The following is a 23,158-nucleotide window of genomic DNA, read 5'->3' as shown; positions in this document are numbered from 1 at the left end:
AATTCTCCAGTGGATTATGGCATACTTAGGAGTGGTCTCTACAGAAGTAAATGACTTTAAGATTGAATTGACTTATAAGAGAAATCATAAGGGAAGTAAGGAGTAAACTTGAGTAAACCACATTGTTAAGATAACAGTGCTTGTCTTGTTTCAGTCTTTTGTGTACAATAAAGTTAGTTTTGTTTTTAAAAAAGCAAAACCCTGTGGTATATTTCTATCGGTTAAAATGAGATGTTCAGATATCTCTTTAAATTTTAAAACTCTCTAACTAAATTGTAACAGGGTGCAGTGAAGAAATATTATACCCTCTCATTGTTTCTTTGATAAAATACTAGTCCAAATCATTGCATATGGAAGGAGTTGGCAAAACAGCCTCATATGCCCATTCGCTATTCAGTCAGATCATGGCAGATCTTGAACCTCAACTCTGTTTTCTCAGCCTATCCCTTGATTCCCCTTGTGTCCAGAAAGCTGTAGAGTAGCTCAACAATGCCATGGTTACACTATCCTCCAAAGGTTGTCCTGGACTATATATACCTAGTGAACACTGCAAAATTGAATTTTAGTATCAACATTAATCAGACCCTAAAATGTTTGTGCTTCACTATACAATGGACATTTATCTAAGCCTTCAACATTGTATGACTCACTTATAAATGCTATTAATGGATTTTACCGCTCAAGTCTCTTGACAATATTTTCCAAACTTGGAAACTAACTTTGAGGCGTGTCACTGATGCCCCGAGAAGGTGGTGAATGCGTGTGAATTATTGCAGTAGTTGTTGTGGCTTACTGCGGTGAAAATGTAGAAGTCACTGCCACTGGGAGTGGTTGCTGGAAGTAGCGTGGGCACATTGATGGTGAAGCTAGATAAACGCAAGAGAGAGAAAGTAACAGAAAGAAATGCTGATAGGGTGAGGCAAAGAGGGATGGGAGGGAGTTCCTGTGGAGCACAAACACCAGCATGGGCTAGTTGGGCCAAATGGCCTGATTCAGAGCTGTAGCTCCTAAATAATGCTCACTGTCCTGAGGATTAGTGATACTCACAATTCAAATAGATTTTTGACAAGTTAACCTTTGTGGATTGGCCTCTACATTCCTTTCCACCAGCCTCTGCACTTCAGAACTGAGTTTACTTTTTTTAACGCAGTTTTCAAATGGTCAGTAAACTTTAAAGTTCTTCCAATATCGCCAGAAAGACACAAGATGAAGGTGGGGACAGGGAACGGGAACTGCTGGATAGGAGGAAGTCTGACACCTGGGAAGCACAACATGACCGAGAGCGATGATCGGGGGGGGGGGCACAAAGAGATTTTACAATCAGCAGTTTCCTACCTCAAAGGTGCCACCTGTCAACAGGTGTAATGGCCCCAAGATCAAAGTTCCAGTGAAACTGAATATTTACTCGTTTGCTAAATAATTTGTTGCACCTTATTGGAGATTCTGGAATGAAATGCAATGGCACCATGGTCCAGGCTTTCTGCCTGAGGTGAGAACATGGGAAATTGGGGCAGAGGGCCATTCAGCCCCTCAGGCCTGCTTGACCATTCAGAACAATCATGGCTGATATTCTACCTCAGCTCTATCTCCCTGCATTCGACCTGTCGACAGTCAGCAGATTTCAGCTGAGACATTGAACACAATGAGCTTGATGAAACAGTTAATCCGATGCCCCCGTCCCCACGCCCCCCTCTCAACCCTCTTCATTTCAATCCACCACAACATCCTTCCATCCCTTTTCCCTCATATACTTCTCTCGCTTCTCCTTAAATTCACCTCGACCGCCCCGTGCTGGTGAGCTGCAGCTTTGTTGAAGGGTCATTCGGACTCCAAGCGCTAACTCTGTTTCTCTCCCCACAGATGCTGTTGAGCTTGTGCAGCATTTTGTGTTGTTTTTCCCTATTCCCCCCCTTTACTCTCTCAGCAAAGCCCTTTCTCCGGGCTTCCTCTGTTAGGTTTATTACTGACTGTGGCCTTAAATGTTGGTCTGCCGACAAGCAGAAACACCTTCTTTACATTTATGTTATCAAACGCTTTCATTAATTTAAAAAACTTCAATCCGGTCAACTCTCGGTCTGCTCTTTCATGGAGAAAAGTGTACTCTCCTGGTAACTCTGGTGCCATTTCTTTCTTTTCACGTTCTGCAACAGCGCTTCTGAGTCCTATTTTGTCATATTATGAAGAGGTTTGATAGGCTGGATGTAGTCAGGTTCCCAGTTGTGGATGAGACCAGGCCTTGGGTCTCTAAACCACAAGTCCCGAAAGACGTGCTGTTAGGTGAATTGGACATTCTGAATTCTCCCTCTGTGTACCCGAACAGGCGCTGGAATGTGGCAACGAGGGGCTTTTCACAGTAACTTCATTGCAGTGTTAATGTAAGCCTGCATGTGACACTAAAAATGGTCTCCTTCTGCACTGTAAATTCTATGATTATGTGCATTTGAGGCCAAACTGGATAAACATATGAGGGAGAAAGGCACAAAGGAGTGCATTAATGGGTTGAGATGAATGATGCGAGGAGGTTTGTGTGGACCATGAACACTGCTGTGAAGCATGGTCTGTTTCTGTGCTGCACATTGTCACATGGTGACTGCACAATGCTCCAATTGCATTAATTCCTCAGGTAGGTGCAGAATGGGATAAGCAAAGGCAAAGATTTCTTAATATGCCCCAGATACTAACCCTGACTTGTAAAAGTTGTTAACCTGAAAAAATTGCAATTTTCTGTCGTCCAGGGGAGCTAAGACTAATTTTGTAAGAAAAACCGACTGAAATCTGCAATTCATCCAAGTAAACTCCAGGGGGCTGGATTCGCCGGCGCCTCAGTCGCGTGTTTCTCGACAGTGCGCCGTCCGCTAGTGGCGTGATTCTAGACTCCCACCGCTGGTCAATGGGATTTCCCATTGAAAACACCCCCCACACCGTCCAGCGGGAACAGAGAATCGCAAGGGGCAGAGAATTCCGGCCCCAATCACCAATAGGGCACTTCACTCTGACTCCTGCACACGTCCAACCACCAGAGTGAGAATGGGTGCAGTGAAGGGGGGGGGGCAGGGGATGAGGAATAATGAGAGAGGGAGGAGAGAAAACGGGAGAGGGAGGGATGAGAATTGAAGAGGGCAGGTTCTGGCTGGCATGGGTGCCCCCGCTTCCGCCAGTTACATGCAAAATAGAAACTCACATGAAATGAATCTCAAATTTTACTGACAGTCTCTGTGAGACTCACTGCTTGAGCAGCTTATGACCCCAAAAAACTGAACAAGGTGATACTGGCTCTGTTATTCCCCAGTAAATTTCACAGCAAAGTTCTGGAACAGGCGTAGATCCTGACACTGGCGTTTTGAAGTGTCAGAGAATGCCAAAATACCACCTGGCCCATTATGACATTTGAGATATCTATGGGCACAGGAAGTAGGACCAGGAAATTGGTTCTTTTTGTCCTTTTCAGTGCCTGAAATGCAACAAAAGGCCCAATTTCTCCCTCGTTGTTTGGCTGTAAGATCAACAATGTAAATAACAACAGAATTAAGAAATCGATAACTCCAACAGAATGAAAACCTCCAGGACAGATAATTAAATGAAAGGGTCCCACAATTTAGCAGCAATATCAACATCCATGCAGATTAAACCTCAGGCCATCCCACTATGAAGTTAATCTGCTTTGAGCATTAGAAGTAGGAGTTAAAATAGGCCATTCAGCCCCTCGAGCCTTCACTAGTATTCAATAAGATAATGACAGACCTTCCACATCAACTCCACTCCCCCACCATAATAATGTCCCAATATCTCTTGATTCTCTTTGATCACAATCTTCAATATGTGCAACAAGTGAGTATCCTCAGCTCTCTCTCCAAAGCCAGGTCCCGTCACTCTGACTCTGTTCCAATCCTCCTAATTCCCATTCACCCTCCCTCTCTGACCCCATTGCCTGCTCTTTGTTCCCCTTTTTCCTTCTGCCTCTGGCCTCCATTCCAGATGTCCACTCCCCACCTATTCCCCAGCTGTCCCCCTATCCCCCCCCCCCCCCCCCCCCGAATGCCAGTCTCCACTACAATCCCATCCTCCAGTCTTACAATTCCCGTCACCACCACCCTAGTGCCCCTCTCCCTGCCCCACCCCTGCCACAACTCAGAAGACCCTCACTAGCTCTCAGTGGCCACTTTGTGCCAGTTCATGACTGTGAGGCGGGCGCAATACAGACCTCAAAGTTTCTTTACCTAGCAGATAAAAGAGGAAGTGGCCCACATGACCGGGAGCACCACCTAAATCCTCCCCCTCATTCACCCCATCTAAGGATGCTTTGATGCCAGTTTCGTAGAACATAGAACATACAGTGCGGAAGGAGGCCATTCGGCCCATCGAGTCTGCACCGACCCACGTAAGCCCTCACTTCCACCCTCTCCCCATAACCCAATAACCCCTCCTAACCTTTTTGGCCACTACAGGCAATTTATCATGGCCAATCCACCTAACCTGCACGTCTTTGGACTTTCGCAGAGGAAATTCATGGTTGCAATTTCAATCGTCAGAAGATATTTCTGTGTAACTTTAAACGGATAGTGGAAAGTGGAATATTCACCTGTCACATTTTTTGCTTTCTGCTAGAGCAATCATTGAGGCTAAAAATTCCTTTGATACAATTTTAAAATAATGTTTAAATCACAGTAATGTACTGAATTGAGGTGAAAATTGGACCCTGTTCCTTAAAGTAGGGCAGGTGGAGGTGTTTGAGTGATGGGACTATCGATGTCTGTTGAAAATTAATCGGGCAAATAGACTTGACAGAGCTCTTGAACAACCATAGTGAAATAGTTGCTTGATGGTACAGAACTTGAAGCTTGCTGAGAAGAGAAATGTTAGCGAAGCATTTCATGGTTTACTTATCAGGACAAACACAAGAATACCAAATTTCAAACAATCACAACAATCTATACTACAGGAAAAAAGGTTGCTGACCTGTTAGCAAGTCGACTCTGATTGGCAGATATTACCATGGAGAAAACAACATGGGGCTATAGAGATTGTTTGAAGTTTGGCATTCTTTCATTTGTCCTGATGTGTGTCAGATGAGATCTTTAGCAACACCTCTCTTTTTTCAGCATGAAAGAGACTAATGATGAGGAGTCACGGACTGCTAACAACTCCTCTGAGAATTATTGTTTTGTGCTCTAACAAGAATTGGAACCCAATATCAATCCATTAACTCTGACTTGGTTACCCATTGCACTAAAAGTACCTGCAGCCTGGGCAGGACAGGTGAACCTTTTTTAAAAGCACGCAATTCAATCCAATACAAAAGAAAGGTTTTATAAGAAGAATGTAATTGGTGATTTGATAGGACAGGAGAGAGCAGTAGACTTCAATCTTCATCTCCTGAGTGTAAAATATCACTCAAGTGAGGGCGTTTAAATTAATTGAAGTGAAACCAGGGGTTACGATGGGAGGGTGAGTTCTGTCATAAATATGTGGTGCTGGATTCTCTGCCGATGGGATTCTCAGTTGTGCCAGCGGAACATCCAGTGGCGTGGGGCGGCCACAACGGAAAATCCCAGGAACTCCGGCTTGCGGACCGGAGAATTTCCCGCCCAATCCTCCTCTCTACTCTACAACCAGATAATAATGCTTCACACTCGGGTGCTAAAGATGCATCCCCGAATGCTTAGCAATTGTTGCTGCCACTCTTAACACGCCACATTATTTTTAAAGAATAGTGAAGGAAAACTCAGGCAAAATGAGACAATCTAATCGTTGATTCCCAGCTTGGTATTGAACAAAACGTCCATTTTGTTTTTTAAATAACAGAATTAGCATTGACGTGAAGTAATCTTTATGCCTGTAACATTCCAAATGGTGGTTGGGATAAATGCAGCAGTTAAAGTCAGTCTCCAGTCCCCTCCCGAGAAACAACTATGAACCCAAATATTACAGAGTTCCTTCTGGAGAGACCCTCACAGTGCACAATTCTAAAGGTTTCAACCACTTTCAAAAGTTCTATATTAGTATACATTTAAAATTAAACCACTAACGGGCTCTCAGAGTTTGATTAAAACAAAGGAAATGTGTCGGATTATACAATTTACCTACTAATAAAGTTTATTCCTACATTGTCACATTTATCTATCTTCCCTCAATTGTAATTAGCAAAATCGCTGTGGGTTTTATGGTAATTTTGAACCCTGTTCTTATCGTTTATTGCTAACGTCTACAGTAAGGCTACTTTTGTCAATGACATTACTCACATTTTCCAACATATATTGAGAAGAGAAATCCGACATGGCTGAGTGCAGCCGGCTCCTAAATTGCTACATGTGCGGCATCTATACATTTTAGTGATTACAGATCAGTGTAGAAATACTGAAAGGTGCCAGAATTTAGAAATGTGCTTTGCCTTTAAGTCACTACAGGGCTAACATTTACCCAAACATGCAGATAGCTAACTCTTCATCAAATTAATCTAACTGTTAACAATTAAATCCGTTGCAACAGCAACACTAAACCTCTCTTCTGTTTTGCTTAAACTCTTTATCGTTAAATATAGAATAAGTCACAAACTTATCTTCCAGCACCATTAAAAAAGAAACAATTGCAAACTTCCTCCGTTAGGCTGCTGTTTGATAATTCTAAAGAAACCAGGCTAATTAGAGTAATATGAGGTTTCGTTTTAAAGAATAACATGGTAATATTAACAATAGGTATTGTAACGTAGCAGCTAGGCTAGTGTGAAACAGAACTGTTTTGTGAATTGGTAAACAATCAGAGCGGGTTAGAAGGGAATGGTCTACAGTGATTCCCTCCCTATTTTTATTGCTTTGAAGGGATTAATTCCTTTAACTGCCATTGACAAATCCTTCAGTATCATAAATTAGACAAAATTAATTTGGATTTCATATTATAATATGGGTAATTATTTCATCTGAAGATTCACTCCAGTCTCACACATTTTGAAATTGATGCAAAGGAAGTGCTTTTTCGACAAATTTATAGCTGGATTTAATTTAATAAATGGCAGTAAAAAAAACTGACTGGGAGTTTCTTCGGAATAGCCAGTGATTTAAATGTAAATGCTGGGGGTTGAGATTGGACATTGACTTTTGCTGATAGATTCAAAGTAAGATTTAGTTTGGAATACGAACTGAAGCTTTAATCAGAATTATCCATCGCTTCAATTAGACCGAAGATCCCTCCCTTCCAACGTGAGCTTCCCAACCTTGTACATCATTTGCTTTCAGTGCAGAGAGGACAAGGCTGGCGCAGTTCCGAACACATTTACTCCATGCTAAGCCCAAACAGCCTTAATCTAAAATGCTATTCTCGCATGCTGCTACCTACAACTACTGCATCCTCTCTCAATACACAGAGAATGTCTAAAGGTTTCAAATCATTCTTAATTAAAGAGAATTCCAGTTTCGTTTTAAAATATTCAATATGCACAGCTGCACGAGCTGCATATTCCGCAAACTCTCTTCCTACCCTCTTACACTCTCTCGTCAAATAAACTGTTATTCTTAATTCACGTCCATCAAACTGATCCTCACCCTTGATCAACATTCAAGGTTGACACGCTTCCCATCATTCAAGACGATTATTGCCAAAAAAAAGAGTCCTGCTATTCTTTTTTTTAAAACCAGTGCTTTAAGTGGTGAGATAGATTAAAGTAGCACTGAAAACTACATTTTACTTATTTATTTATTTATTGGTGTAAACTCTAAGGAAGCAAATTGTCATGTCGAACACGTTGGAAGCATGTGGTGACGTAACGTAAGTGCAATGCCAAGACAATGGAATGTCAATGGTGATCTATCCATGAGAATTGCTTTCCCAACTCTCAGGAATGATAGATTTTCTCTTGGAACTAAAGGACCAAATGTGCTGTTTGCCCTACCAGTTGCCAACACCTCCATTGCAGACTGATTTACGGAGCTTACAATTAGGCTCTAAACCTTTAAGACAACTTTGCACCTTTAATGCAAGTAGTCGAAATACATTGCTTGCTTTCTCAAGAGATGGGCCCTTCAAACAGTCATGGTTTTAGCAGGTGCGTTAGAAATGTGCTGGATCAGAGAATGATAATCTAAGAAACCATCAAAAGAATTCTAAACGGCACTTGGCACATTGACTAGATGGTGAGGTAATAGAAGTCTATTAAAAAACTGAGCATGGTTTTAGACAACTGCCGCATGAAACAATGCAACTACGACCGGCCCTCACAGGGACGGTGCCAGACATAGGGGTGGAAATGACCTCCTCCCCTCTTTGACGTCATTGCCAGTCACTCGATTATCCTTTTGCCGAAAGGGGCTCCAGGTGGGAATGACCGAGTCAAACATGCATCGCGTGGAAGGACACCCCCTCCCTTCAAGGGGCCCCCGCAGCCCGTGCGCTCAGCACCAAATAAAAACTGAGAAAGGTTCCACTGTTATTAGGATCGGTCACAGCAGGGTCCAACGGTGCTCTCCAGGGAGAGTTGCGAGGCGTTGCGCAGGAGCGGAGCCAGAGGCGGGTCCACCATGGAGCAGGTGGGAAAGAGCTTGTACCATCCAATCGCGGTGCTTGACAGATCCAAGTCTTCCAGCAGAACCTGGGCCACACCCATGAAGTACTTACGATCCATCCGCCCGTAATTCCCCCACACAATCACCTTGCAGGATAGAGAGAGAAAGGAAATAAATCACACCGGTGGATTTCAATCACGCCATCGTTGTAAAAATACTTCTTTTTTCATTTTAAAATCTGCAGGGATGGTGGAAATCACTCCTTGTCATGCACATTCTCCGGGCAAGGGCAATAAAGATGGCCGGACCACAGGGCTTCAATGCCCTATTGACCCTGGTCTTTATTCAGGCTCCGACTGCCCTCTCCCCAGAACCCCGCAATGATTTCCTCCTTCAATCGCCTTTTGAAAGCTACTCTTGAACCTGTGCCCACAGACACCAAAGACAATAAAGCAGAATATCAGCAATAAAAACAAATCCCCTGAAAAATAAGGAACTTGCATTTCCACAATGCCTGTTCTGGCCTGTGAAGCAATTTTTGAAGTGTAGTCACTGTTGGAATGTAAGAAGCGCAGCGGGCAATTTTTACACAGCAAGATCCCACAACTGATAATGACCAAAGAATTGTGTCTCTGTGATAGAGCTGAGGGGTAACCCTTGGACAGTTCCCTGGACTCCTTTATGTCCTAGTGCCTCGGTTTAACATTTTTTAAAAAATTTCTTTTATAAATTTAGTGTACCCAATTCATTTTTTCCAATTAAGGGGCAATTTAACGTGGCCAATCATAGATCATAGAATTTACAGTGCACCCTACCCAAGGTCAACACCTCCACCTTATCCCCATAACCCAGTAACCCCACCCAACACTAAGGGCAATTTTGGACACTAAGGGCAATTTATCATGGCCAATCCACCTAACCTGCACATCTTTGGGCTGTGGGAGGAAACCGGAGCACCCGGAGGAAACCCACGCACACACGGGGAGAACGTGCAGACTCCGCACAGACAGTGACCCAAGCCGGAATCGAACCTGGGACCCTGGAGCTGTGAAGCAATTGTGCTATCCACAATGCTACCGTGCTGCCCCCTACCCTGTACCTACCCCTGTACATGCCTCGGTTTAACATTTAATCCAAGATGCTGCCTCTGGCAGTGTGGCACTGGGGGATTTTATGCTTACAGTCTGCGGAGTGGGGTTTCACTAAAATAAATAGTTACTCGGGGACCCAACTGTAGCAGTGAAGAGAGGGGACCTAACAGGTGTACAAAATAATCAGGGGAAGAGATAAGATAAAATTGTTTCCCTTGGTGGAGAATTCTAGAATCAGGGGACATAGATTCAAGACAAGAGGCAGAAGGTACAGAGGGGACATGAGGAGGAACTTTTTTACCCAGAGGGTAGTGAGGAGTCTGGAATTCACTGTCTGGGTCGGTGGTGGAGGCAGAGACCCGAAACTCTTTTAAACAGTACCTGGATCGCCACCTTCAGTGCTGTAAGCTGCAGGGCTGTGGATCAGGTGCAGGAAGGTAGGCCTGGAAGGGGCAGCATGGACAAGATGGGCCGAATGGCCTCCTTCCATGCTGGAACCTTTCTCTGATTCTATAATTCTAACTTGTTAAGAGTCTGATTCAGCAGAGGGGATTTCAGACCTGCCCCGGCCTTTGATGAGTGCATCTGCGCCATGGGAGACATCTCAAAAGTTTATCATGAGGTTTAAATATTTAATTGTAAAAGCAATCAGTTACCGTTGATGTATGCAAATAAGGTGACTTCTGCAACCTCGAAAAATCCTTGCAAAAACAAGGGTCAATCCAGACAAGATCAACAACCAAAACTTGCATTTATATAGCACCTATAACATAGTAAAATATCGTAAGGTGCAATTATCAGGGAAAGATTTGGCAGCAGAACTAATCACACTGACACATGCACACCTTCACACACGCACTCACGCACTCACACACACACCTTCACACACACACACACACACTCACACACACCACACACCTTCACACACACACACTCACACACACACACCACAAACCTTCACACACACACACTTTCACGAACACACTCACACACACACTCACACACACACACCTTCACACACACACACACTCACACACACACCACACACCTTCACACACACACTCACACACACACCACACACCTTCACACACACACACACACACACTCACACACACACCACACACCTTCACACACACACATACCACACACACACACCACACACCTTCACACACACCTTCACACACACACACACCTTCACACACACACACTCACACACACACCTCCACACACACACACCTTCACACACACACATACCTTCACACACACGCACTCACACACACCACACACATACCTTCACACACACACACTCACAGCTTCGCACACACACACACCTTCACACACACACATACTCATGTTTACACACACACACACATGTTCACACACACACACCTTCACACACACACGCGCACTCATCTTCACACACACATGCACTCACCTTCACACACACACCTACTCACATTTACACACACACACATGTTCACACACACACACCTTCACACTCACACACACACTCATCTTCACACACACGCGCACTCATCTTCGTACACACTCACAGCTTCACACACACACACCTTCACACACACACACATACTCATGTTTACACACACACATGTTCACACACACGCACTCATCTTCACACACACACACTCACACACACACCTTCACACACACACACACAACTAATCACACTCACACACACACCTTCACACACACACACACTCACACACACAGCTTCACACACACCACACACCATCACATACACACCCACCTTCACACACACACACCTTCACACACACACACACACGCACACATACACACATACACCTTCACACACACATACCTTCACACACACGCACTCACACACACCTTCACACACACATACCTTCATACACACATACCTTCACACACACACTCACACCTTCACACACACACCTTCACACACACTCACACACACACCGTCACACACACACACACACACACATACACACACACCTTCACACACACACGCTTACACACACCTTCACACACATACCTTCACACACACACACTCACACCTTCACACACACACACCTTCACACACACACGTTCACACACACACACGCCTTCACACACAGGCACTCACTCACACACCTTCACACACACACACTCACACACACAACTTCACACGCACACACTCACACACACACCTTCCTACACACAGGCACTCACACACACACCTTCACACTCATACACACCTTCACGCACACACCCTCACACACACACCTTCACGCACAGGTACTCACACACACACCTTCACACACACACACTCACACACACACCTTCACACACACACTCAAACACACACCTTCACACACACGCACTCACACACACACACACTCACACACACCTTCACACACGCATACACTCACACACACCTTCACACACGCACAGTCACACACACACCTTCACACACGCACACTCAAACACACACCTTCACACACACGCACTCACACACACACACTCACACACACACCTTCACACACACACACATTCACACACACACCTTCACACATGCACGTTCACACACACACACACACACTCACACACACACCTTCACACACATGCATTGAGACACATACTCTCACCTTCATACACACACACACACACACACACACATGCACTCACACACAGGCACACTCAAAGAACAAAGAACAAAGAAATGTACAGCACAGGAATAGGCCCTTCGGCCCTCCAAGCCCGTGGCGACCATGCTGCCCGACTAAACTACAATCTTCTACACTTCCTGGGTCCGTATCCCTCTATTCCCATCCTATTCATGTTTTTGTCAAGATGCCCCTTAAATGTCACTATCGTCCCTGCTTCTACCACCTCCTCCGGTAGCGAGTTCCAGGCACCCACTACCCTCTGCGTAAAAAAACGTGCCTCGTACATCTACTCTAAACCTTGCCTCTCTCACCTTAAACCTATGCCCCCTAGTAATTGACCCCTCTACCCTGGGGAAAAGCCTCTGACTATCCACTCTGTCTATGCCCCTCATAATTTTGTAGACCTCTATCAGGTCGCCCCTCAACCTCCGTCGTTCCAGTGAGAACAAACCGAGTTTATTCAACCGCTCCTCATAGCTAATGCCCTCCATACCTGGCAACATTCTGGTAAATCTCTTCTGCACCCTCTCTAAAGCCTCCACATCCTTCTGGTAGTGTGGCGACCAGAATTGAACACTATACTGCAAGTGTGGCCTAACTAAGGCTCTATACAGCTGCAACATGACTTGCCAATTCTTATACTCAATGCCCCGGCCAATGAAGGCAAGCATGCCGTATGCCTTCTTGACTACCTTCTCCACCTGTGTTGTCACTTTCAGTGACCTGTGGACCTGTACTCCTAGATCTCTCTGACTTTCAATACTCTTGTGGGTTCTACCATTCACTGTATATTCCCTACCTGCATTAGACCTTCCAAAATGTATTACCTTCACACACACTCACCTTCACACACACACAAACACACGCACTCATCTTCACACACACACACACCTTCACACACACACATGCACTCACCTTCACACACACACCACACACTCAGCTTCACACACACACACTCACCTTCACACACACACACTCACCTTCACACACACACACATGTTCACACACACGCACTCACCTTCACACACACACACCTTCACACACACACACACCTTCACACACACATTCACCTTCACACACACACACTCACCTTCACACACACACACACCTTCACACACACGCACTCACCTTCACACACACACTCACCTTCACACACACACACTCACCTTCACACACACATTCACCTTCATACACACACACACTCACCTTCACACACACACATACTCACCTTCACACACACATACTCACCTTCACACACACATTCACCTTCATACACACACACACTCACCTTCACACACACATTCACCTTCATACACACACACACTCACCTTCACACACACACACACTCACCTTCACACACACACACTCACCTTCACACACACACTCACCTTCACACACACACACTCACCTTCACACACACATTCACCTTCATACACACACACACTCACCTTCACACACACACACACTCGCCTTCACACACACACACACTCGCCTTCACACACACACACTCACCTTCACACACACACTCACCTTCACACGCACCCACTCACCTTCACACACACACTCACCTTCACACACACATTCACCTTCACACACACACTCACCTTCACACACACACTCACCTTCACACACACACACATGTTCACACACACACACACACCTTCACACACACACTCACCTTCACACACACACTCACCTTCACACACACACTCACCCTCACACACACACACTCACCTTCACACACACACTCACCTTCACACACACACACTCACCTTCACACACACACACTCACCTTCACACACACACTCACCTTCACACACACACTCACCTTCACACACACACACATGTTCACACACACACACACACCTTCACACACACACTCACCTTCACACACACACTCACCTTCACACACACACTCACCTTCACACACACACACTCACCTTCACACACACACTCACCTTCACACACACACACACGTTCACACACACACACACACCTTCACACACACACACACCTTCACACACACGCACTCACCTTCACACACACACTCACCTTCACACACACACACTCACCTTCACACACACATTCACCTTCATACACACACACACTCACCTTCACACACACACACACTCACCTTCACACACACATACTCACCTTCACACACACATTCACCTTCATACACACACACACTCACCTTCACACGCACACTCACCTTCACACACACACACTCACCTTCACACACACATTCACCTTCATACACACACACATTCACCTTCATACACACACACACTCAACTTCACACACACATTCACCTTCATACACACACACATTCACCTTCATACACACACACACTCACCTTCACACACACACACACTCACCTTCACACACACACACTCACCTTCACACACACACTCACCTTCACACACACACTCACCTTCACACACACACACTCACCTTCATACACACACTCACCTTCACACACACACACACTCACCTTCACACACACACACTCACCTTCACACACACACTCACCTTCACACACACACTCACCTTCACACACACACACTCACCTTCACACACACACTCACCTTCATACACACACATTCACCTTCACACACACACTCACCTTCACACACACACTCACCTTCACACACACACTCACCTTCACACACACACACACTCACATTCACACACATACTCACCTTCATACACACACACTCACCTTCACACACACACTCACCTTCACACACACACTCACCTTCATACACACACATTCACCTTCACACACACACTCACCTTCACACACACACTCACCTTCACACACACACTCACCTTCATACACACACATTCACCTTCACACACACACTCACCTTCACACACACACTCACCTTCACACACACACTCACCTTCATACACACACACACTCACCTTCACACACACACTCACCTTCACACACACATTCACCTTCATACACACACACTCACCTTCACACACACACTCACCTTCATACACACACACTCACCTTCACACACACACTCACCTTCACACTCACATTCAGCTTCATACACACACACTCACCTTCACACAGACACTCACCTTCATACACACACTCACCTTCACACACACACTCACCTTCACACACACATTCACCTTCACACACACACACTCACCTTCACACACACACACTCACCTTCACACACACACTCACCTTCACACACACACACACTCACCTTCACACACACACTCACCTTCATACACACACACTCACCTTCACACACACACTCACCTTCACACACACACTCACCTTCACACACACACTCACCTTCACACACACACTCACCTTCACACACACACTCACCTTCACACACACACACGCACTCACCTTCACACACACACATTCACCTTCATACACACACACACTCACCTTCACACACACACACTCACCTTCACACACACACTCACCTTCACACACACACTCACCTTCATACACACACACTCACCTTCACACACACACTCACCTTCACACACACACTCACCTTCACACACACATTCACCTTCATACACACACACACTCACCTTCACACACACATTCACCTTCATACACACACACACTCACCTTCACACACACACTCACCTTCACACACACATTCACCTTCATACACACACACACTCACCTTCATACACACACACTCACCTTCACACACACACACACTCACCTTCACACACACACACTCACCTTCACACACACACTCACCTTCACACACACACTCACCTTCACACACACACTCACCTTCATACACACACACTCACCTTCACACACACACTCACCTTCACACACACACTCACCTTCACACACACACACACTCACCTTCACACACACACATTCACCTTCATACACACACACACTCACCTTCACACACACACTCACCTTCACACACACACTCACCTTCACACACACACTCACCTTTACACACACACTCACCTTCATACACACACACTCACCTTCACACACACACTCACCTTCACACACACACTCACCTTCACACACACACACACTCACCTTCACACACACACTCACCTTCACACACACACTCACCTTCACACACACACTCACCTTCACACACACATTCACCTTCATACACACACACACTCACCTTCACACACACACTCACTTTCATACACACACACTCACCTTCACACACACACTCACCTTCACACACACACTCACCTTCACACACACATTCACCTTCATACACACACACACTCACCTTCACACACACACTCACCTTCATACACACACACTCACCTTCACACACACACTCACCTTCACACACACACACTCACCTTCACACACACATTCACCTTCATGCACACACACACTCACCTTCACACACCACACACATGCACTCACCTTCACACACATTCACCTTCACACACACACTCACCTTCACACACACATGCACACTCACATATATATTCACTCAGTCCATACACACTCACTCATGTGCGCACACATACCTAAATATTCACACGCACACACACAGAACACACATTGACACAGAGTCTGAAGAGATAGGCGAGATACTAAATGAATATTTTTCGTCAGTATTCACTCAGGAAAAAGATAATGTTGTGGAGGAGAATGCTGAGCTCCAGGTAAATAGATTAGATGGCATTGAGGTACGTAGGGAAGAGGTGTTGGCAATTCTGGACAGGCTGAAAATAGATAAGTCCCCGGGACCTGATGGGATTTATCCTAGGATTCTCTGGGAGGCCAGGGAAGAGATTGCTGGACCATTGGCTTTGATTTTTATGTCATCATTGGCTACAGGAATAATGCCAGAGACTGGAGAATAGCAAATGTGGTCCCTTTGTTCAAAAAGGGGAGCAGAGACAACCCCGGCAACTATAGACCGGTGAGCCTCACGTCTGTAGTGGGTAAAGTCTTGGAGGGGATTATAAGAGACAAGATTTATAATCATCTAGATAGGAATAATATGATCAGGGATAGTCAGCATGGCTTTGTGAAGGGTAGGTCATGCCTTACAAACCTTATCGAGTTCTTTGAGAAGGTGACTGAACAGGTAGATGAGGGTAGAGCAGTTGATGTGGTGTATATGGATTTCAGCAAAGCGTTTGATAAGGTTCCCCACGGTAGGCTATTGCAGAAAATACGGAGGCTGGGGATTGAGGGTGATTTAGAGATGTGGATCAGAAATTGGCTAGCTGAAAGAAGACAGAGGGTGGTGGTTGATGGGAAATGTTCAGAATGGAGTTCAGTCACAAGTGGAGTACCACAAGGATCTGTTCTGGGGCCGTTGCTTCTTGTCATTTTTATCAATGACCTAGAGGAAGGCGCAGAAGGGTGGGTGAGTAAACTTGCAGACGATACTAAAGTCGGTGGTGTTGTCGATAGTGTGGAAGGAAGTAGCAGGTTACAGAGGGATATAGATAAGCTGCAGAGCTGGGCTGAGAGGTAAATGGAGTTTAATGTAGAGAAGTGTGAGGTGATTCACTTTGGAAGGAATAACAGGAATGCGGAATATTTGGCTAATGGAAAAGTTCTTGAAAGTGTGGATGAGCAGAGGGATCTAGGGGTCCATGTACATAGATCCCTGAAAGTTGTCACCCAGGTTGATAGGGTTGTGAAGAAGGCCTATGGAGTGTTGGCCTTTATTGGTAGAGGGATTGAGTTCCAGAGTCAGGAGGTCATGTTGCAGCTGTACAGAACTCTGGTACGGCCGCATTTGGAGTATTGCGTACAGTTCTGGTCATCGCATTATAGGAAGGACGTGGAGGCTTTGGAGCGGGTGCAGAGGAGATTTACCAGGATGTTGCCTGGTATGGAGGGAAAATCTTATGAGGAAAGGCTGATGGACTCGAGGTTGTTTTCGTTGGAGAGAAGAAGGTTAAGAGGAGACTTAATAGAGGCATACAAAATGATTAGGGGGTTGGATAGGGTGGACAGTGAGAGCCTTCTCCCGCGGATGGAAATGGCTGGCACGAGGGGACATAACTTTAAACTGAGGGGTAATAGATATAGGACAGAGGTCAGAAGTAGGTTCTTTACGCAAAGTGTAGTGAGGCCGTGGAATGCCCTACCTGCTACAGTAGTGAACTCCCCAACATTGAGGGCATTTAAAAGTTTATTGGATAAACATATGGATTATAATGGCATAGTGTAGGTTAGATGGCTTTTGTTTCGGTGCAACATCGTGGGCCGAAGGGCCTGTACTGCGCTGTATTGTTCTATGTTCTATGTTCTATTTATCTCTGTTCACCCACACACTGACTCACACACACAAATACCCATACTTACAGTCACAATCCCACACACACTCAGAATCACACACTCACACCAGCATCATCATACTCCCGCACACCCACACTGACAATGCCTGGAATACTTGGTGAAGTTTGTAGATCTGGACACTGACCATTGTTTGTCCAGTCCAGTGAGGTGTGGCCGCTGTGTGTAACAGCCGTGCTCACTCCACCCCTGAATTTAAACATTGTCACCTTCAGCCGCTCAATCGTGTTCCGTACCGACCTGCAGGATCTTTCCCTGCGGAGTCTCGGTGAAGATTAGGATCTGTTGGTACAGGGGGTCCAGAGATTTCTGAGCCATCTTGGTTTTCTTTTTTGCTACACATGTTCCGTTCTCCAACAGGTAGAGTTTGATGTAAGCAGCTGAAACAGAGCAAAGAAAAAGATTACAGACCCTAATCTGAGAGCATGAAACTCCATCCTCTAATGAGTTGTCAGAAGAGCGAAGACACATCGGAGAATGAATGAGCAGTTTGTAACATTTTGTTCTTGCACAATTGAGAACCTCAGTCTGAGCAAAACATGTCCTGCCCAGAAATCCACTGAACTCACACATGTTGCTGATTCCATTGAGGGGGTTAAAGGTGTAGAGTGGGAAATTCCTGAGATGATCCATTAATTCCATCCTGGCAAACCCAATTAGGTGGAGGGAGGAGAGAGAGCACTTACGGGGCAAGTGGATGGTTAGGGCGGGAATGGGTGGATGGTTGAGGGGTGAGTGGATGACCAAAGGGGGGATTGGTTGGTCCAGGAGGGGATTGGATGGCCGGGTAGGAGATTGGATGGTCGACAGGGACTGGATGGTCAAGGGCAGAGTGGATGATCAAAGACGGAGTGGATGGCTGAAGGGTGAGTGATGGTCGAGGAGGGAGTCTGATGACCGAGGATGGGATTGGATGTTTGAGGATGGGAGTGGGTGGTCAAGGGCAGAGTGGATGGTCAAGGGCAGAGTGGATGGACAAGAGCAGAGTGGATGGTCAAGGGCGGAGTGGATGGTCAAGGGCGGAGTGGAAGGTCAAGGAGGAGATTTTGATGGCCAAAGGGAGAGTGGATGGTCGAGGAGGGAGTGGATGGTCGAGGAGGGAGTGGATGGTCAAAGGCAGAGTGGATGGTCAAGGGCGGAGTGGATGGTCAAGTGCAGAGTAGAAGATCAAGGGCGGAGTGGATGGTCAAGGGCGGAGTGGATAGTCAAGGGCGGAGTGGATGGTCAAGGGCAGAGTGGATGGTCAAGGGCGGAGTGGATAGTCAAGGGCGGAGTGGATGGTCAAGGGCAGAGTGGAAGGTCAATGGTGGAGTGGATGGTCAAGGGTGGAGTGGATGGTCAAGGAGGAGATTTAGATGGCCAAAGGGAGAGTGGATGGTCAAGGGCAGAGTGGAAGGTCAATGGTGGAGTGGATGGTCAAGGGTGGAGTGGATGGTCAAGGGCGGAGTGGATGGTCAAGGGCGGAGTGGATGGTCAATGGTGGAGTGGATGGTCAAGGGTGGAGTGGATGGTCAAGGGTGGAGTGGATGGTCAAGGGCAGAGTGGATGGTCAAGGGAAGAGTGGAAGGTCAAGGAGGAGATTTTGATGGCCAAAAGGAGAGTGGATGGTCGAGGAGGGAGTGGATGGTCGAGGAGGGGAGTGGATGGTCGAGGAGGGAGTGGAAGGTCAAGGGCGGAGTGGATGGTCAAGGGCAGAGTGGATGGTCAAGGGCAGAGTGGAAGGTCAATGGTGGAGTGGATGGTCAAGGAGGAGATTTTGATGGCCAAAGGGAGAGTGGATGGTCGAGGAGGGAGTGGATGGTCGAGGAGGGGAGTGGATGGTCGAGGAGGGAGTGGAAGGCCAAGGGTGGAGTGGATGGTCAAGGGCAGAGTGGATGGACAATGGTGGAGTGGATGGTCAATGGTGGAGTGGATGGTCAAGGGTGGAGTGGATGGTCAAGGGTGGAGTGGATGGTCAAGGGTGGAGTGGATGGTCAAGGGTGGAGTGGAAGGTCAAGGGCAGAGTGGATGGACAAGAGCAGAGTGGATGGTCAAGGGCAGAGTGGATGGTCAAGGGCGGAGTGGAAGGTCAAGGAGGAGATTTTGATGGCCAAAGGGAGAGTGGATGGTCGAGGAGGGAGTGGATGGTCGAGGAGGGAGTGGATGGTCAAGGGCAGAGTGGATGGTCAAGGGCGGAGTGGATGGTCAAGTGCAGAGTAGAAGATCAAGGGCGGAGTGGATGGTCAAGGGCGGAGTGGATAGTCAAGGGCGGAGTGGATAGTCAAGGGCGGAGTGGATGGTCAAGGGCAGAGTGGAAGGTCAATGGTGGAGTGGATGGTCAAGGGTGGAGTGGATGGTCAAGGAGGAGATTTAGATGGCCAAAGGGAGAGTGGATGGTCAAGGGCAGAGTGGAAGGTCAATGGTGGAGTGGATGGTCAAGGGTGGAGTGGATGGTCAAGGGCGGAGTGGATGGTCAAGGGCGGAGTGGATGGTCAATGGTGGAGTGGATGGTCAATGGTGGAGTGGATGGTCAAGGGTGGAGTGGATGGTCAAGGGCGGAGTGGATGGTCAAGGGCGGAGTGGATGGTCAAGGGCGGAGTGGATGGTCAATGGTGGAGTGGATGGTCAAGGGTGGAGTGGATGGTCAAGGGTGGAGTGGATGGTCAAGGGCAGAGTGGATGGTCAAGGGAAGAGTGGAAGGTCAAGGAGGAGATTTTGATGGCCAAAAGGAGAGTGGATGGTCGAGGAGGGAGTGGATGGTCGAGGAGGGGAGTGGATGGTCGAGGAGGGAGTGGAAGGTCAAGGGCGGAGTGGATGGTCAAGGGCAGAGTGGATGGTCAAGGGCAGAGTGGAAGGTCAATGGTGGAGTGGATGGTCAAGGAGGAGATTTTGATGGCCAAAGGGAGAGTGGATGGTCGAGGAGGGAGTGGATGGTCGAGGAGGGGAGTGGATGGTCGAGGAGGGAGTGGAAGGCCAAGGGTGGAGTGGATGGTCAAGGGCAGAGTGGATGGACAATGGTGGAGTGGATGGTCAATGGTGGAGTGGATGGTCAAGGGTGGAGTGGAAGGTCAAGGGTGGAGTGGATGGTCAAGGGTGGAGTGGAAGGTCAAGAGCAGAGTGGAAGGTCAAGGGCAGAGTGGAAGGTCAAGGGTGGAGTGGAAGGTCAAGGGTGGAGTAGAAGATCAAGGGCGGAGTGGATGGTCAAGGGCGGAGTGGATAGTCAAGGGCGGAGTGGATGGTCAAGGGCAGAGTGGATGGTCAAGGGCGGAGTGGATAGTCAAGGGCGGAGTGGATGGTCAAGGGCAGAGTGGAAGGTCAATGGTGGAGTGGATGGTCAAGGGTGGAGTGGATGGTCAAGGAGGAGATTTAGATGGCCAAAGGGAGAGTGGATGGTCAAGGGCAGAGTGGAAGGTCAATGGTGGAGTGGATGGTCAAGGGTGGAGTGGATGGTCAAGGGCGGAGTGGATGGTCAAGGGCGGAGTGGATGGTCAATGGTGGAGTGGATGGTCAAGGGTGGAGTGGATGGTCAAGGGTGGAGTGGATGGTCAAGGGCAGAGTGGATGGTCAAGGGAAGAGTGGAAGGTCAAGGAGGAGATTTTGATGGCCAAAAGGAGAGTGGATGGTCGAGGAGGGAGTGGATGGTCGAGGAGGGGAGTGGATGGTCGAGGAGGGAGTGGAAGGTCAAGGGCGGAGTGGATGGTCAAGGGCAGAGTGGATGGTCAAGGGCAGAGTGGAAGGTCAATGGTGGAGTGGATGGTCAAGGAGGAGATTTTGATGGCCAAAGGGAGAGTGGATGGTCGAGGAGGGAGTGGATGGTCGAGGAGGGGAGTGGATGGTCGAGGAGGGAGTGGAAGGCCAAGGGTGGAGTGGATGGTCAAGGGCAGAGTGGATGGACAATGGTGGAGTGGATGGTCAATGGTGGAGTGGATGGTCAAGGGTGGAGTGGATGGTCAAGGGTGGAGTGGATGGTCAAGGGTGGAGTGGATGGTCAAGGGTGGAGTGGAAGGTCAAGGGCAGAGTGGATGGACAAGAGCAGAGTGGATGGTCAAGGGCAGAGTGGATGGTCAAGGGCGGAGTGGAAGGTCAAGGAGGAGATTTTGATGGCCAAAGGGAGAGTGGATGGTCGAGGAGGGAGTGGATGGTCGAGGAGGGAGTGGATGGTCAAGGGCAGAGTGGATGGTCAAGGGCGGAGTGGATGGTCAAGTGCAGAGTAGAAGATCAAGGGCGGAGTGGATGGTCAAGGGCGGAGTGGATAGTCAAGGGCGGAGTGGATAGTCAAGGGCGGAGTGGATGGTCAAGGGCAGAGTGGAAGGTCAATGGTGGAGTGGATGGTCAAGGGTGGAGTGGATGGTCAAGGAGGAGATTTAGATGGCCAAAGGGAGAGTGGATGGTCAAGGGCAGAGTGGAAGGTCAATGGTGGAGTGGATGGTCAAGGGTGGAGTGGATGGTCAAGGGCGGAGTGGATGGTCAAGGGCGGAGTGGATGGTCAAGGGCGGAGTGGATGGTCAATGGTGGAGTGGATGGTCAATGGTGGAGTGGATGGTCAAGGGTGGAGTGGATGGTCAAGGGCGGAGTGGATGGTCAAGGGCGGAGTGGATGGTCAAGGGCGGAGTGGATGGTCAATGGTGGAGTGGATGGTCA

The 23,158-nt window shown here is 47.4% G+C and overlaps 1 protein-coding gene across 1 annotated transcript in view; it reads right to left on the bottom strand.

Annotated features, from left to right (window-relative positions):
- Positions 1 to 8,250: 8,250 nt before the first annotated feature.
- The window catches only part of rims4 (regulating synaptic membrane exocytosis 4), a 193,197-nt gene continuing 178,289 nt past the window's right edge, over positions 8,251 to 23,158 (bottom strand). The window contains exons 5-6 of the mRNA XM_072515339.1: positions 18,779 to 18,918; positions 8,251 to 8,638 (exon numbers count right to left, since the gene is read on the bottom strand). Of these exons, the coding sequence (XP_072371440.1) occupies positions 8,420 to 8,638; positions 18,779 to 18,918 (359 nt within the window). The 3' untranslated portion in view covers positions 8,251 to 8,419. The remainder of the gene's footprint in view (positions 8,639 to 18,778; positions 18,919 to 23,158) is intronic.

This window comes from Scyliorhinus torazame, chromosome 8 (genome assembly GCF_047496885.1).
Source record: "Scyliorhinus torazame isolate Kashiwa2021f chromosome 8, sScyTor2.1, whole genome shotgun sequence".
In the NCBI taxonomy this organism is placed as follows: Eukaryota; Metazoa; Chordata; class Chondrichthyes; order Carcharhiniformes; family Scyliorhinidae; genus Scyliorhinus; species Scyliorhinus torazame.
Note: the sequence above shows the minus strand (reverse complement) of the source record. Positions and strands in the feature narration are given on the sequence as shown.